This window comes from Oryx dammah, unplaced genomic scaffold, assembly GCF_014754425.2.
Source record: "Oryx dammah isolate SB20612 unplaced genomic scaffold, SCBI_Odam_1.1 HiC_scaffold_8, whole genome shotgun sequence".
Lineage (NCBI taxonomy): Eukaryota > Metazoa > Chordata > Mammalia > Artiodactyla > Bovidae > Oryx > Oryx dammah.
This window is the reverse complement of record NW_024070192.1, coordinates 14,020,968-14,036,749: the sequence shown is the minus strand read 5'-3', so window position 1 is coordinate 14,036,749 and position 15,782 is coordinate 14,020,968. Positions and strand designations below refer to the sequence as shown.

The 15,782-nt window shown below is 49.1% G+C and overlaps 1 protein-coding gene across 5 annotated transcripts in view; it reads right to left on the bottom strand.

The window, feature by feature from the left end:
• The window catches only part of PECAM1 (platelet and endothelial cell adhesion molecule 1), a 66,274-nt gene that overhangs the window by 17,005 nt on the left and 33,487 nt on the right, over positions 1 to 15,782 (bottom strand). For all 5 annotated transcript variants that reach the window (XM_040244976.1, XM_040244977.1, XM_040244978.1 and 2 more), the window contains 6 exons: positions 13,943 to 14,230; positions 12,439 to 12,546; positions 10,837 to 10,864; positions 10,068 to 10,144; positions 7,458 to 7,511; positions 6,017 to 6,079 (listed from right to left, as the gene is read on the bottom strand). In XM_040244976.1, the coding sequence (XP_040100910.1) occupies positions 6,017 to 6,079; positions 7,458 to 7,511; positions 10,068 to 10,144; positions 10,837 to 10,864; positions 12,439 to 12,546; positions 13,943 to 14,230 (618 nt within the window). The remainder of the gene's footprint in view (positions 1 to 6,016; positions 6,080 to 7,457; positions 7,512 to 10,067; positions 10,145 to 10,836; positions 10,865 to 12,438; positions 12,547 to 13,942; positions 14,231 to 15,782) is intronic.

Below are 15,782 nucleotides of genomic sequence, written 5' to 3'. Positions count from 1 at the left end.
GGGTTGAGATCCTCTGGTCTGGACTTTTCCTGAACAGCAGACAAGATAACCAACTTGAGGTGTAGATTACACCCAGAGGAGACTCAAAGGTTTGGGAGACAAAGAATGCCCAGTACGGCCATCTGTTTGAATTGATGTACATGCACAGGTTGTGTATATACACATTGCACACACTCACAGTGTATCTACACACATTGTACACACACTCACAGCCTCAGGATGGAACCTGCCACTTCCCTCTCATTTGCGCAAAGGACCAGGAAGCCTTATTGTAGAAAAACGCCTGGTGCTCTGTGGCCAGGATTCCCCCTCTACAGATCAGGAAACAGAGACCCAGACTGGGTGACGCTTCCTACCACCATGGGCAGTGCCACCTGGACGTCTCCCTCCTCGGTGGCAGATGGCCAGGGCACATACACTGATTCTAAGTACACCAAGATATCCTCAGCTCACCAGACTCCCCTCTCCCGTGGCCTGGCCCTGCACTCCTGCGCTGACTGCAAGGACCTTCTGTTTTGGCCCGTTTCCCCTCGCCCTCCAAGCCCCAGGACAGGCTTTGCTCCTACCCTTGGGCGCACACACCCTCGCACACCCACATCCTCCCTTACACGCGCCCCTCTTCCCCGGGCCCGGGGCAGCCTCATGGGCTCCCGCAGCACTTCGGGGACACTCGCCCGTGGTACTGACATGGCTTGCCTCCACAGCTGTCTCCCTGGGGGACCCCCCGCTCCTCTAGGGCAGCGTCTTGGGTCTTCTGCTCCTCCAGATTCCAGACCCTGCACGTCTACCTGGAGGCATCTATAAGGTTTGATGGGATAGTGAAGACAACAGTCAGTCTCCCTGCAGGGACCTCTGTCTCAGACCTTCTGGAAGGTTTTACATGATCAGCCTGATCGTTGAAGATTTAGGTCTTAGGATGAAAATCACCATCATTCACTATACACCAAATGGTGGCGGTTCCTAGGTCATGACCTGAATGCCAGGAGAAAGCTTGGGAGGCAGTTCAGTTTGGCTGCTGAACTTGGGGCACTCAGGGTGTCAGGACCTTGCAGAAGGCATCATAGTGACTCCCCCAGGGCACCAACAGCAGAGTGGCTGAGCTACAAGGCACCCCCCGCACCGGGACACCTATCTTTCTCCAAGAGGAGAGCAGAGATGCCCACACCACTCTCTCTTCATGGCACCAGATCTGGGGGTGTAGAGGGGAGCTGCAGTGATCCCCATGTCTGCCAGGGCGTGGGGGGGTGGTGTCTACCCCATCCCTGAGGGACTCTCCACTCAATGTCAGGCCTGGACACGTCACTCATTCAACACGGTCCTAATACCTCCTATGTGCCAGGCACCGTGGAAGAAGAAAAGGGAATGGGGACCTGGCTCCAGCTTTCGGAACTCTAGGCTCCGGGGCCGATGGGTGCAAAGAGTGCTGGGATAGAGGCTCTGGAACACTGCACACTGCATGATGTGCCCCTCCACAACGGGGCCAGCAGAGGGAGGGAAGGGGCTGCGCAGCCAAGCCTGGGGCCTGCACACTCTGGGGGACTCCACCATCCCCAGGCACATAAGGGGCTCCCAAGGAACCTCTGGTCACCTTGGGGACGCTCTGACGCCCTCTGGATCCAAGGAGCTGCACTTGGCTCCCTTTCATCCCATCACTCTGTGCATCAGCCAGGGCACAGGGGGGTTTCACTTCTTGGTTGAACTGTCAGAGTTGCAGATGTCCCAGTGGAACCTCCCTACCCCCACCCTCCCGGCTCCCCGGGCATGTGGACGAAGCCTGCAGCTCACTGAGGGCTCCCCGCCTCCTCCCGCTGCTCCGTGGCAGCAGCTGCCCGCTAATGACTAAACCAGGCCAACAGGCTGTTTGTCTCTGCTGTCAGGGATGTTTCCGGAGGGGCTTTGTTTGGGCTTCTGTTTTTCTCTGTTCAACAGAGAAAGAGATGGCTTCAACGTCACGGGGTTTTCCCAGCAATTGGTCTCAGAGCAAACAGGCAGCAAACCGGGATTTAACGAGTTCCTTCCCACCCCTCCTCCACCTGCGAGTGACCACTTGGGCAGCCGCCAGCCACGGTTGGAGCTGGACTGGTCCCCTTTCCTTCCTCCATCCCGTCTGTAGAGGAGGGAGGCCTGGACAATAGGGAACTGGATTGGCCAAGACCAGGTCAAGTCTACCAGTGGCCTTGAACCCACGGTCTTCTCCTTGCCTGGTAACGCCCCACTCCCCACCCGCGGGAGACAGCAGGCAAACACTATCCTGGGCCAGATACCCCACTGTTGTCAAGGAGGCTGGGTCCAGAAAACAACTGGAGTCTTTTAGAGACTTCCCATTTTCACCCCGGACTGCCGAGGCCCCCCGCAGCCTATTCAGCACCTTTGTGCAAACTGGGGAAAGTCCCCCCGGGGGTTCTGACCCCGCAGCCGCATGACTGGGCACGAAAACACCCTTGCTTCATCCGGTCCCGGGGATTCTCTTGTCCCTTCAACCCCTTCCTCCCTACCTGCAAGCAAGAAAACCAGATGCTGCCAATGTAGAAAGCCTCCCCAAGGAATGGAAAACAGATGCTTTTCCGAGGACAAAGCCCTGTTTCCTTCTTCCTGCTTCAGTTTCCTGCAACCCAGAGCCTTCGAGGCCTCGTATAGAGGCCTCACCACTCCACCTCGCTTTGGCCCAGCCAGCACAGGGTAAGGGTGGGGCCTGGTCCTCTGCGACCAGTATGAGAACCTCGAGGGGCCAGGGACTTCCCTGGTGGTCCAGCGGCTAAGACTCTGAGCTCCCAGTGCAGGGGGCCCAGGTTCGATCCCTGGTCAGGGAACTAGATTCCACATGCCGCAACTAAGAGTTCACATGCCACAACTAGAGATCCTGCATGCTCCTGCAGTCTGCAACTAAGACCGCGCGCAGACAGATAAATAAATAAATATTTTTTAAAAAGAGAGAGAGAGATCTTCAAGGCCAGTGCCCAGGGCAATCACTGTCTGCTTGAGTGCTTGGTGAGGCATGCATGGAGGACAGGGGGCTTTTTCCCATGCACATGCAGCCCTGACCTCTTGTTGTGGTTCCCTTTTCCTTCCAAGCCCGAAGCCCCCTTAGGAGGAAGTGAGCTGTGACTCATGGGATGGAGCCCATGAGGCACAGGGATGGAGGACCTCAGGCCAGACCCGGGAAGGCTGGCAAGGAGCCTCCCTAAAGTCCCACTGGCCACAACCCACCCAGACTCGGTTCTGAGCTGCAGAGCCCTGCACCATACCCTCTCAGGCTCTCACTTTTAACCCGATTGAACCAGGCTCCCCCTGAGCCTGTGCTCCCAAATGCAGGCATCATGAACATCCACGTGGTTGTTCAGTCAGGAAACTTGTAGAAATTCTGTCTCCCTCATCCTTGCCATGAATGTCTCGTCCAGGGCTAACATATATCCAGAATCTATCCGTTGGCTCCATCCCCATCTCCTCTCGCCTGGCTTCAGTTTTTGTTCCTTTTAATCTGCCCTCCATACCAGCCCTAAGGATCACAGGATCACTTTTAAAGGAGGAAGTTGGCTGCTTAAATGCTTCCAAAGGCCCCCAGTCTGCTCTCGGTGGACTAGAATAGAAAGAGCACTTTGGTGGCTCCGCCCGGTCTTTCCAGCTGCATCTGCCTTGGCTCCGTCTCGCTCGCTCTGCAGACATTTAAGGATCCAAAAGTGTCGCTTAAGGATCCTGTAAGGTCTTCTTTCGGATCTTTAAATGAGCCAAGCTCAAGGCCACCTCCCACTGCCCTGCACATCTCCTAGTCCTCCTAGCCCTCCTTCCTCTTGGCGGGGCCACCTTCCCTGTGCCCTTCAGACCTCAGCTCAAAGGCCACCCCTCTGACCGGCCTTCTGGGACCAGGCAGAAGAGGCACCACCTTGAAGGCCTTCTTCTCTCTCCCCACTCTTCCTGCAAGCTCTGACTCTAACCCAATACCATCTGCTCATCGGTTCCTTGTTTCCCTGACTCCCTCAGAGGCTACACCTCCATGAGAGGGGGGACCACATGTGTCAACCTCACCGCTTGTGCTGGGGCTGCTCCATCACAGGCCTTTAATTTGTTAACCCAACAAGCAAATCACTTTACCATGAAACAATAAGAGGAAGAGAACTTCAGGCCGGCTGTAGCCCCCACCTCTGTCCCCATCCAACCTAGATATAGAACTGGGACACCCTGTGTAGGCCAGCTGATGGGCAGTATCAACTCCAGGGGCCAGGGTGACTGAGACTTACGGGCACCATGGCTCTGTGGGGCAGCACCCGGCCCCAGAGGATGGCCCTGCCTGGAAGGTTCCACACCCACGTCTGCAGACGTGGTACCTGGAACTGAGCTAAGCAGAGGAGGAAGGAAGGACCCCCAAACTCCTTCCAGATGATGGAGCCAGAGAATGCCCTGACCGTGTGGCTCTGGCTGAGGTGTAGAGGTGTGGTCTGCAAGGCAGCCCTGGGTGTGCCAGGCTAAGTGAACACAGTTTGGCCTCAGCCTCAGCGGAAGCAGGGTGCTTGGCAACAGTCCTAATGAGCTTCCCAGCAGGGCAGGAAGGCTGGATGGCTGCTTCCTTGGTGTGGCAGCCTCTGGGGGAGCTGAGGAGGCTTAGGTGGATATGCATGTCTTTTTGTGGTGCCAGAAGCAACTGAGATTGATGTTCTAGCACTTGCTGCGGACTCAACTCACCCTGAGTCAGTCTTCCCAGTGCAGGACCAGAGCCAGGAGCTGGTGCCCCAAACCAGCCTGCCCAGGAGAACCACACACAGAAAAACAAAACCCAAAGTCCAGGTGGTTCATCGGTAAAAGAATCCACCTGCCAGTGCAGGGGACCCAGGCCATGGCGGGTTTAATCCTTGGGTTGGGAAGATCCACTCGAGGAGGAAATGGCAACCCACTCTAGTATTCTTGCCTCGAGAACCCGGTAGGCAGAGCAGCCTGGCGGGCTACAGTCCATAAGGCTGCAAAGAGTCGGACGCGACTGAGCAGGCACACACACATGCACACACGCACACACATGCACACACGCGCACACACACGCACGCACACACACGCACATACACGCACGCACACGTGCACACTTGCACATGCACATGCATATGCACACGCGCGCACACGCGCACACACGCGCACACACACGCACATGCACGCACGCACACGCACATACACGCACGCACGCGTGCACACTTGCACATGCACATGCATATGCACACGCGCGCACACGCGCACACACGCGCACACACATGCACACACACACACACACATGCACGCAAAGCTGGCGCCATTGTTTCCATGGAGAGTCTCTGCTTTCAAAGGCCTTTGTCTCTTAAATAGCCAAGCCCTTGCTTACTCCTTCAAAGACACATTTCATTTACACAAGCTCAGTCCGTAAGCAATTTTTTTTTAAGGAAGGTGCTGGACTGGGGCAAAGGGGCTCCCTCTGGAAGAACACCCAAACGCCCAGGGGTGAGGCAGCCTACAGTCTCTCGACACACCCATGTCTTAGCACCTAGTAACTGCTCAATAAAACACACCCATCCTTAGTAGTATGGTAAATAATAATGCTAAAGCTGAAACTCCAGTAGTTTGGCCACCTCATGCGAAGAGTTGACTCATTGGAAAAGACCTTGATGCTGGGAGGGATTGGGGGCAGGAGGAGAAGGGGACAACAGAGGATGAGATGGCTGGATGGCATCACCGACGTGATGAACGTGAGTCTGAGTGAACTCCAGGAGTTGGTGATGGACAGGGAGGCCTGGTGTGCTGCGATTCATGGGGTCGCAAAGAGTCGGACACGACTGAGCGACTGAACTGAACTGAACTCAAATGATAATGCAATTGTACATCTCCAAGCCTGGACGGGGGTCACTGCTCCCGCCTCAGGCATGTTCAGCCCGCCTGTCTGCTGGCCACCTCCCTCCTGAGTGACGAGGGTGACTGGACTCTTGTCCCGGGGCTGCAGCACAGTCCAGTCCGGCATCTACAACCAGAGAGGATGATGTGGGGGTCCCTCATGGGCTGGCAGTACCTCGGTGAGGCTCAGAGGAGGTCACTTCCACTTCTGTGTACTCCACGTCCAAGGTCAGAGGCTCTGCTCAAAAGAATCACAGCAGCCTGTGGTCAGACAGGGTCTCCTTGGGTTGGGGGCAGTGGGGCAGGGACTCAGGCCACATTAGAGTTTTCTGCTCAAATGATCAAATTAATTGGTATTTTTTAACAGGGAAACCAGACACAGGGTTAACGCCACTCTAAGTGGGTGAGAACACTCTTGAGAGTCCCTTGGACTGCAAGGAGATCCAACCAGTCCATCCTAAAGGAGATCAGTCCTGGGTGTTCATTGGAAGGACTGATGCTGAGGCTGAAACTCCAATACTTTGGCCATCTGATGCAAAGAGCTGATTCATTGGAAAAGACCCTGATGCTGGGAGGGATTGGGGGCAAGAGGAGAAGGGGACAACAGAGGATGAGATGGCTGGATGGCATCACCGACTTGATGGACGTGAGTTTGAGTGAACTCCGGGAGATAGTGATGAACAGGGAGGCCTGGCGTGTTGCGATTCATGGGGTTGCAAAGAGTTAGACACGACTGAGCGACTGAACTGAACTGAACTGAAGTGGGTGAAAAAACTCAGGCTGAGTGAGGCAGTGAGGAAGCCTGCACTCCCAGGATGTGGAAGGACCCTCCGGGTCAGGTCCCATTGTTACCACAGTGAGCGGACTTGCAAAGTAGATACAGAATCCAGCCAGCATGGGTCACAGCAGTTACCTCTAGAAGCCTTCTCCTTGACCACAGGCACAGAACGCTTTCTCCAAGACAGTAAGGATCTCAGGAAATGAGGAACGGGACCCCCAGCCTCAAAGTGCTTGATGAGTGTGAGGCATACGCATAGAAAATACAGTTACACCCAAAATGGAACTTCCTGATTTCAGAATGGACTACTAAACAAGTCAGGAAGCTCTCCCTTCTCTTGAATAGCAGAGGCTTAGGGTGTTTTTTCCAATATAGAGTTACTGCAAATCATCACACTGTACACTTTAATTTATACAATGTTATATGACAAGTGTATCTCAGTAAAGCTGGCAAAAAAAAAATAAAATAAAAGTGCTAAGAGGCTGGGGTGGGGAGGAATAAACATAGTAGAAATGTTCTTTTTTTTCTTTAAGGATGATGGGTAGGTATTTATTGAATTGCTATTGTTTAAATTTTATACATGTTATAAACATTATTTTGTATCTACTAAATGTCTAATAAAAATGAAAAATACAAATAAAAAATAAAATAGCACTGCTGCTTACTTTTAAGAGAAGTAACAACAGACACTAGATAGTGTCTTTGGAAAAACCAAGAACCATCTCTATTTAAGAGAGGTGAGGAAACAGCCATGGGGTCTTAACAGGTTTAGTTCTTTTCCTAGGTATCTTTGACATAAAAGCAAAGATTTCTAATTTTTGAAAAATTGGATAATTACCTTTATTTTCATTTAATGGCTTCATTGCATGGTTTCCAACATCTTCATTGAAACCTAGTTGAAAAACAGCAATCATTGTGAGAGACCATGGAGTTCCTAGTTTTCTACATAAATTGTAAATGACTCATTGCCACTAATAAGAGAAGTCCAGGCCAAATTCTTTAGTGTAGTTGGCAACCACAGTGTATCTGGGTTCTGAATACCCTCCCAGTGCCCCTGGGCCCCATCCAACCCACCATGTGGTGTCTTTCTAAAACTGGTGTGATGTCAACATCGATTTAAGAATGGTTCAAAATTCAGAATTGTTCACTAGAAGCAGTTTCAAAGGAAATTAAGCTTAATTCTAGAAGGGATGAGCCAGTGACAAGAAGCATGAAGGATACTGGTGAACTAACCCTTTCTATCTAGAGAACTGGGTCCATGAGAACATGGTTTAAAGATACTGCAATACCTCAGGCTGCCACCTGGACATGGGGAAAATTCTTTGAATTTTTTTTTTTTTTAACCAAGTTGTTCTTTATTAGAAAGGATTCTTATGAATGCTATAAATACTATCCCTGAAGAGCACATGGTTTTCCGCTCCATGTCATTATGTATTTACTAATTACTACCATGATTACTGGGCTTCCCAGGTGATGCAGTGGTGAAGAATCCGCCTGCCAATGCAGGAGACGCAAGAGATGTGGGTTCGATCCCTTGGTCAGGAAGAACCCCTGGAGTTGGACATGGCAACCTACTCCAGTACTCCTACCTGGAAATTTCCATGGACAGAGGAACCTGGTGGGCTAAATCCCATAGGGTTGCAAAGAGTGGGACACAACTGAGTGATTGAGCACGTACACATGTTGTGATTACTAACATATATTTATAAGCTAAAATAATCCGTGCAGAGAAAAAGGTAATAAGAACTGTAGTATTTCCTGCATTTTGGAAATTTGAGAGGAAATTCTATTTTAATATAAGTATCAGTATTTAAAGTATCATATATTTGTACTTATGTATGTTAATCGCTCAGTCATGTCCACCTCTTTGCCACCCCACAGACTGTAGCCCGCCAGGCTCCTCTGTCCATGGAATTCTCTGGGCAAGAATACTGGAGTAGGTAGCCATTACCTTCTCCAGGGGATCTTCCCAACCTAGGGATCAAACCTGCACTGCAGGTAGATTCTTTACCCTCTGAGCCACCAGGGAAGCCCATACTTATGTATACATAATACATATTACCAACAGAACCCACTTTATACCAGAAAGAGGTGTTTTCTCTATAGTATTGGATTACTTTTTGCTAAATATCCATCAAATTTTTCTAAACGGAGTTTCTCAAATGACATATTTGCTCTCTTCTCTTTATTGGCACATTACTTTTATTATGACAAATATTTTATTTTACTTTTTAAAAAGTTTGTGGTTCTGTACAATAGGAATTGTTCCTTTCTCAAAAGATTTCTCAAGACTTCCCTGTAAAGAGGGTATTCTAAAAATTTCTTATTTTGTGGGACACTGTTACAAAATTAAAAAAGAACATCAGTGTTCAACTCCCAAACCTATCTGAGACAGAACTCTTCGTGTGATGTAATCATGCCCTCTTCTGGGAAAGAGCCAGCATCCCTGCTAAGGGCTTGAATAATTTTCTCCAAGATCTAATGGGATTAAGAACTCCCTGGGGCTTCCCTGGTGGTCAGGTGGTTAAGAATCCACCTTGCAATGCAGGGGACACCAGTTCCATCTCTGGTCTGGGATACACTCCCACGTGCTGTGGGGCAGCTAAGCCCACGCACCGCAACTACTGAGCCCATGTTGAGCAGCTACTGAAGCCCGCACGCTCTATAGCCACGCTCCACAACAAGAGACACTACCACAATGAAAAGCCTGCACATCACAACTAGACAGTAGCCCCCACTCTCCATAATAAAAGAAAGCTTGCATACAGTAATAAAGACCCAGTGCAGCCAGTAACAATTTAAAAAAAAAAGAAAAGAAAAGAACTCCCAGGACTGGCTCCCGGTTGAGCTGACTCTCAAGCTTTCAATAAACCTCACAACTAAGTACTCTTTGATTGTACCACTTCTTTATTTTAAGTACATCTACTAACAGTGAGATCTTTAAATGCGCTTCCCATTGTGGCAAGTTTGAAATTGCCTTGTGCTTGCAAGAAATAATTTCATCTGAGATGTTTTACCAGTGCCTTCATTTCATAGTTGGTTTCTATCTTACAAATGGAAAATGATTACACGTGGGCAGTGTCCCGTGTTTGAAAAGAACTCATGTGGTTGTCCACAGATTATAATTACTCCCCACCTTTCGTTCCTTGGGATATTTAAAAGGTGGTGAAATTAGAACATTATGTTCTGCCTTTCTTCTGACGTGTTTGTTTTGCTTCCTAGCCCACCACCCAATGACTGATTAGATTAGGCACCTCTGCCTGAAGCCAGAGTTTCCCGTTCAACCTCACCCTACCGCCCACAGATTCTGCTTCTCAGAAGGATAAGAGATGGGGAGCAAGCTGGGAAAAATTATTTTTAAAAAAAATATGTAAATTTTTAAATTTTAACTGGAGGTTAATTACTTTACAAAAAAATTCTTAACAACCACACGAAACCATGACAGTACCATAATGTCTGTCGGCTTCAGTACTGGCATCTGACAATGTCTTCTCATTGTTGGAGTTCAGAAGCGGTACGGCTGGCCTTAAATTGAAATTTAAAAAAGGAAAAAGAAATAACATTTTTCTTGGCTCTAACTCCAAACTAACAACATAGTCAAAGAAAGAGCATGAGAAAAACCAGAAGGAGTTTTCTGCAATGAGGAAAATTTTACTCTCATATTGGGAACTCATGCTTTCTTCAGTTCTATGATTATTGGACAAAAACCTTTTTGTCACTGAAATCAGTATCCGGACCAAAGGATGCATAAACACGAGGAATCCTTTATTGGGTGAATCCCATGTCGGGAGGGGATTCCTTATCCTGTGTTAATGTTTTCTCTCAAGAACAGAGAGATAGTTTCCATATTTGGGGAGTTTAGATCTCAAGAATAGTAAAAATAGTACAACCATTGTTTAAGGAAATTCTATTTTGCCAATTAAGTTTAAAAATGTTTAATCCCATCTACTACCATGATAATTTCATAAGGAAAAGTGTAGAAAGGACATGATCTCAGAATAAAGCCATTACTTCTCCTGAAGGACATTTGGCAGTCTTACACACCCACACATACCCCCCCCACACACACACACACATCCCTCCATAGCTCATACTCAAGGTCCTAAATTTTTTGAGTTTGCCAAGAATCACTGAAGATTTCCTAATGACAGAAATCCTTGCCAGACGAGTCTATCCATACCCACAGACCAGCCTCCCCTCTTCCAAAAGACACTGACCTGGACATCTCCACTGGCATCTGCTTGGCTTTAAAAGACAAAGAGAAGAACCAAAGTCAGAATAAAGAACCCACATCCACATCAGATGGGAACACTCATTTCAACCATATTGGACTTTTTTTTTTTTTTTTTGAAGACTAAACATCCATAAAAAGAGAGAACAGAAAGCCAAATATAGTCACAGTTTTTTAAGAAGGAAAACAAACAAATAAACAAAGCAGGTCTTCTCTTGGTCTTACACCAAGACAGTTCACATCATTTCCCATGAAACTGGACATTTCGACTATTTCAACCAGGAGCAACTTCCCTTCGTGGAATGTGGCAGAGAGGAAGATCATAGCACAGGAAACAGATGAGCCAGATAAATGAGCGACTATCTCTTTGCTCCAAGACCTTCTCCAAAGTAAAGGTTACATCAGTCCCCGTGCTTTGAATCCCAAACTGGCCTGAGACAAAGGCCAGACTGACCCTGAGGAAGCGGTTTGTCCTGAAGACCATTTTCCCAGAGGGGCTGCCCCCTTCCTGCTTTGAAAAAAACCCCGCCTCATCTCATCTGGTCCCTCCTGTCCCCGGCAGCAGCCCCAGGGGTCTCCAACAGAATCTGCCTTACCTAAAAAAAAAAAAAAAAAAAAAATGTTGCAGGGCTTCCCGGGGGGTCCAGTAGTAAAGAATCCACCTGCCAATGCAGGGGACATGGGTTCGATCCTTGGTCCTAGAAGATTTCACATGTCTCAGGGGCAACAAAGCCTGTGCGCCACAACTACTGAGCCTGTGCTCTAGAGCCCATGAGCCGCTAACTACTTCCACCGCTCACTCTAGAACCCCTGCTCCGCAACAGGAGAAACCACCGTAGTGAGAAGCCCGTGCACTGCAACAGAGAGTAGCCCCCTCTCCCTGCATCTAGAGAAAGCCTGTGCAGCAATGAAGACCCAGCACAGCCAAAAATAAACAAAACTGAAAAAAAATTATTTTTTTCTGTGCAGACTTTACTGATGCTGTGCCCTTTTGCTTGAGTCTTGCTTAGTTGACTGATTCCTCAGTGTCAGTGGATAATCCTGGCTTCCCTTCTATATATGGATAACCCCAAGTACAGGGTAGAAATCATAGCACAACCAAAAGATTGACCAGGAGGAATTCAGTGTGTGGGGGTGAGGTGGGGAGGGTGTCTCCACTCATGCCCAACTCTACCAACTGTAGGACTGCTGCTGCTGCTAAGTCGTTTCAGTCATGTCCGACTCTGTGCGACCCCATAGATGGCAGCCTAGGTGTGGCCAAAGCCCCACACGAAGAGCTACTTCTGATCACACGTAGATGCAACATTCCCCCCAAATTCGCCTTTTCTTGGGAGCCCAATTCAGAAAGCAAAGGCTTTCACTCATGCCTGGCTAACTCCAAAGGGGAGTAAAAGCTCATACCCACCAAAGGCAGCATCTTTGGTTAGGAAGGTGACACCCCAGGAAGAAAACCAGTGTCATCAGCCACATGCCCTTGGCTCCCACTGGACCAGGGCACAAGCTTCCCATGAGGCTGAAACCCGTCACCTCCATGGCAGGTTCCCTGGCAGGGCCACCTGGCAGGATGGAATGAAAGGACTATGCTCACCCTTGGCTTTCTTCAGAAAATAGCATCTGGCTCCAAATACCAAGGTGGCAATGATCACTCCGATGACCACCACTGCGATGAGTCCTTTCTTCCAGGGGGCAAGATAGACTGGAAATGAAAAAAAAAAAAGAAAAACATTTTTAAATATATATGTTTATCCCTCTGCCAGCATGAAATAGTACAGCCTTAAGCAACAAATGGGCCTCCCTGGTGGCTCAGATGGTAAAGAATCCATGTGCAATGTGGTAGACCTGGGTTTGATCCCTAGGTCGGGAAGATCCCCTGGAGAAGGGAACGGCTAACCACTCCAGTATTCTGGCCTGGAGAATTCCATGGACTATACATTCCATAGGATTGCAAAGAGTCGGACACAACCGAGCTACTTTCACTTCACTTCACTTAAGCAACAAATGAGTGATTTCTATATCCTTGTCACTTGTGTCTTTCACTGAGCATCTACCTCTGAGGGATTCTGTAATAGGCGCAGAAATGTTTGTTTCTGCTATAGAGTCAGTGATGACCTGAAGGGACCGTAGGACTGAAGAAGATGCTTTTTAAGCTGTCTGTTCACCCCTCTTCCCTCTCTATACATCATCCTCTACCCGCACAGGTGGGCCCCTCTAACTGTGTCTGTTCTGCATGACTCACTCCCCTCAACCATAGGCGGTCCATGGGTGGACACTTGATCCAAGTTGGTGTCTCTGCACCAAGAAGTTTGTAATGAGGACTGTGTGAAATCCTTCTGAAGTGAAGTGAAGTCGTGTCGCTCAGTCGTGTCCGACTCTTTGCGACCCCGTGGACTATAGCCTACCAGGCTCTTCCCTCCATGGGGTTCTCCAGGCAAGAGTACTGGAGTGGGTTTGCCATTTCCTTCTCCAGGGGATCTTCCCGACTCAGGAATCGAACCCGGGTCTTCCGCATTCCAGGCAGACGCTTTAATCTCATCCTTCTAATTCCTTATAATAATCACTTCCTCTTTCTTACTTAATTTGAGTGGACTTTTGTTCAGTTCAGTCTCTCAGTTGTGTCTGACTCTTTGTGACCCCATGAATCGCAGCACGCCAGGCCTCCCTGTCCATCACCAACTCCCGGAGTTCACTCAGACTCACGTCCATCGAGTCAGTGACGCCATCCAGCCATCTCATCCTCTGTCGTCCCCTTCTCCTCCTGCCCCCAATCCCTCCCAGCACCTTCTCCTCCTGCCCCCAGTCCCTCCCAGCATCAGAGTCTTTTCCAATGAGTCAACTCTTCGCATGAGGTGGCCAAAGTACTGTGGTGTTGGAGAAGACTCTTGAGAGTCCCTTGGACTGCAAGGATACCCAACCAGTCCATTCTGAAGGAGATCAGCCCTGGGACTTTTGTTACCTGCCACCAAAGAGCCTGGTGGATGTTGGTCCCTGGGCCCACAGCAAGATGTTCTAAGTTCCCAGCTATGTCCTCTTAGATGTGCTTTCTGGCCTTGAGCTTGCAACTTACACTGCATTCTGCTGCTGAGACCTCTTACCTCTGACGGTCAGTGTGTTGCTTTGGATCACGTGTTTGGAAAGGTTGGCTCTGTTGGAGGCCGTGCAGTAATACTGTCCCTCGTGCTTCTTGCTGGCCGTGTCCTCGTGCCAAATGGCCTGGGTGGCATTTGAGGTTTCTTGGTAGAAGGGTTTGCTCTCCTTTCCTTTGTAAAACTTGTACGTGATAGGACTGGATCCTTCACTCACAGAGCAGCGAAGCACAATGGGCTTCCCAGACTCCACCTCCTCCGTCAAGAGGATAGAGAGCTGGGCTTTATCCACTGGGGCTGGAAGGCAGGAAAAGGATTAGTGCTGAGCAGGGAAGTGGGCAAGGGGGGGAACATGATACGGCCGCTGGTCACCGCCAGCCTTCTGCAGTCATGACTCGGACTGGGACTTTGCCCTTTACTCGAGTCTCTTGTGTTAGTTTTGCCATACATTAACCCCACATTCTTGATAGTTCCTCCTCCAATGAGCCCAGAAGGGCAGCAATGGACACCTGCCCTCACATGCTGATTAGACACAAGAGGCTAGGGATACCACCCCCACCCCTTCATTTACCACCTCAAGTATTGGGTTGGACTTAGATGTTATAGGAAAACTCGAACAAACCTTTTGGCCAATCCAGTATTACTGACCACTCAGCTCAACTATACAATTAGCTTATGTGTCCTTTGGGGTCTACTCTGGGTGAGTTTGTATATGTGAGTGTGTGTGTGTGTGTGTGTGTGATTTCTCTCCCTCTGCTTAACTCAGATGCAGGGCATTTCCAGACCTTACGAGCAAATACCCTTGACACACTGCCTTCTCTGGCTCTTGTCCTATCTTTCTCCTCCTCTGAATGATCTAAACCAATTGCTTTCATGTCCTTATTTCCCACTTCCTTGTGAACTTGGGAACCTGAATTCTGTCCCTCTGCTTCCGAAACTGCACTGCATTTTTGGTTTTGAAGAAACTCCAAGGTCACCTGATTCCCAACGAACTCATCCCCGAGTTTCCTGCAGGTCAAATCCATGTTGGACGTTCTTCCTGTCTGTCCATCCTTGGCCTCCCTACAGCTCTCACTTGTCACCCAGCCCTTCCTTTGGAATTCAGCTTCCCCTGGGCTCCTGTGAAGCCTCACTCTGATTCTCTTACCTCCTCACCTGGCACTTTCTCTTTATTCATCAATTTTTGCTCCCTAAATTAGGACTTTCTGCAAAATTCAGTCCTCAGTTTGCCATCTCCCTTCTCATCTTTGGTGATTTCACCTACATGATAGCTTCTATTTGCACATTTAATGCATAAACACACAGCATCTAAAGCTTAGATACATAGTTCTAGTCCAGGTTACTCTCCTGAATTCCGTGTCTTGACTTTAACCTGCGCATTTCCACCAAGAAGCCTTGCCAGCTTCTCACTCCCAGCAGATCTGAGCAGAACTCACCTTCCTCCTATAGCCCCTTTTATCCCATGTTTAGCCACCAAAATTCTGAGCCTAAACTGTCTTCCCAAGTACATTACTATTAGAGGGAGAATGAACTGATCAGCAGACCAAGATCTGATTTATGAACCACCCTCTTATGAGTGCAGGGGGTGGCCAGACCATGGAGCTGCTGATCCAACAAAAGGGAGCACCTGGCCTGGTGTGGGATGGCAGGAATCAATCACAAGGAAGGCTCCTGAATGGTGCAGCCTGACCTGACAGCCTCTCTTCTTGGGAAGCACAAGGAAATGGTGACAAGCCAGGCTTAGGAGCCAGAATGCCTGGCCAAAATTCCCAGCATTACTGGCTACCAGCTATTTATCTTAAGCCCTAGTTGCCTCGTTGTAAAATAAGGATGATATGAATATGGTGCT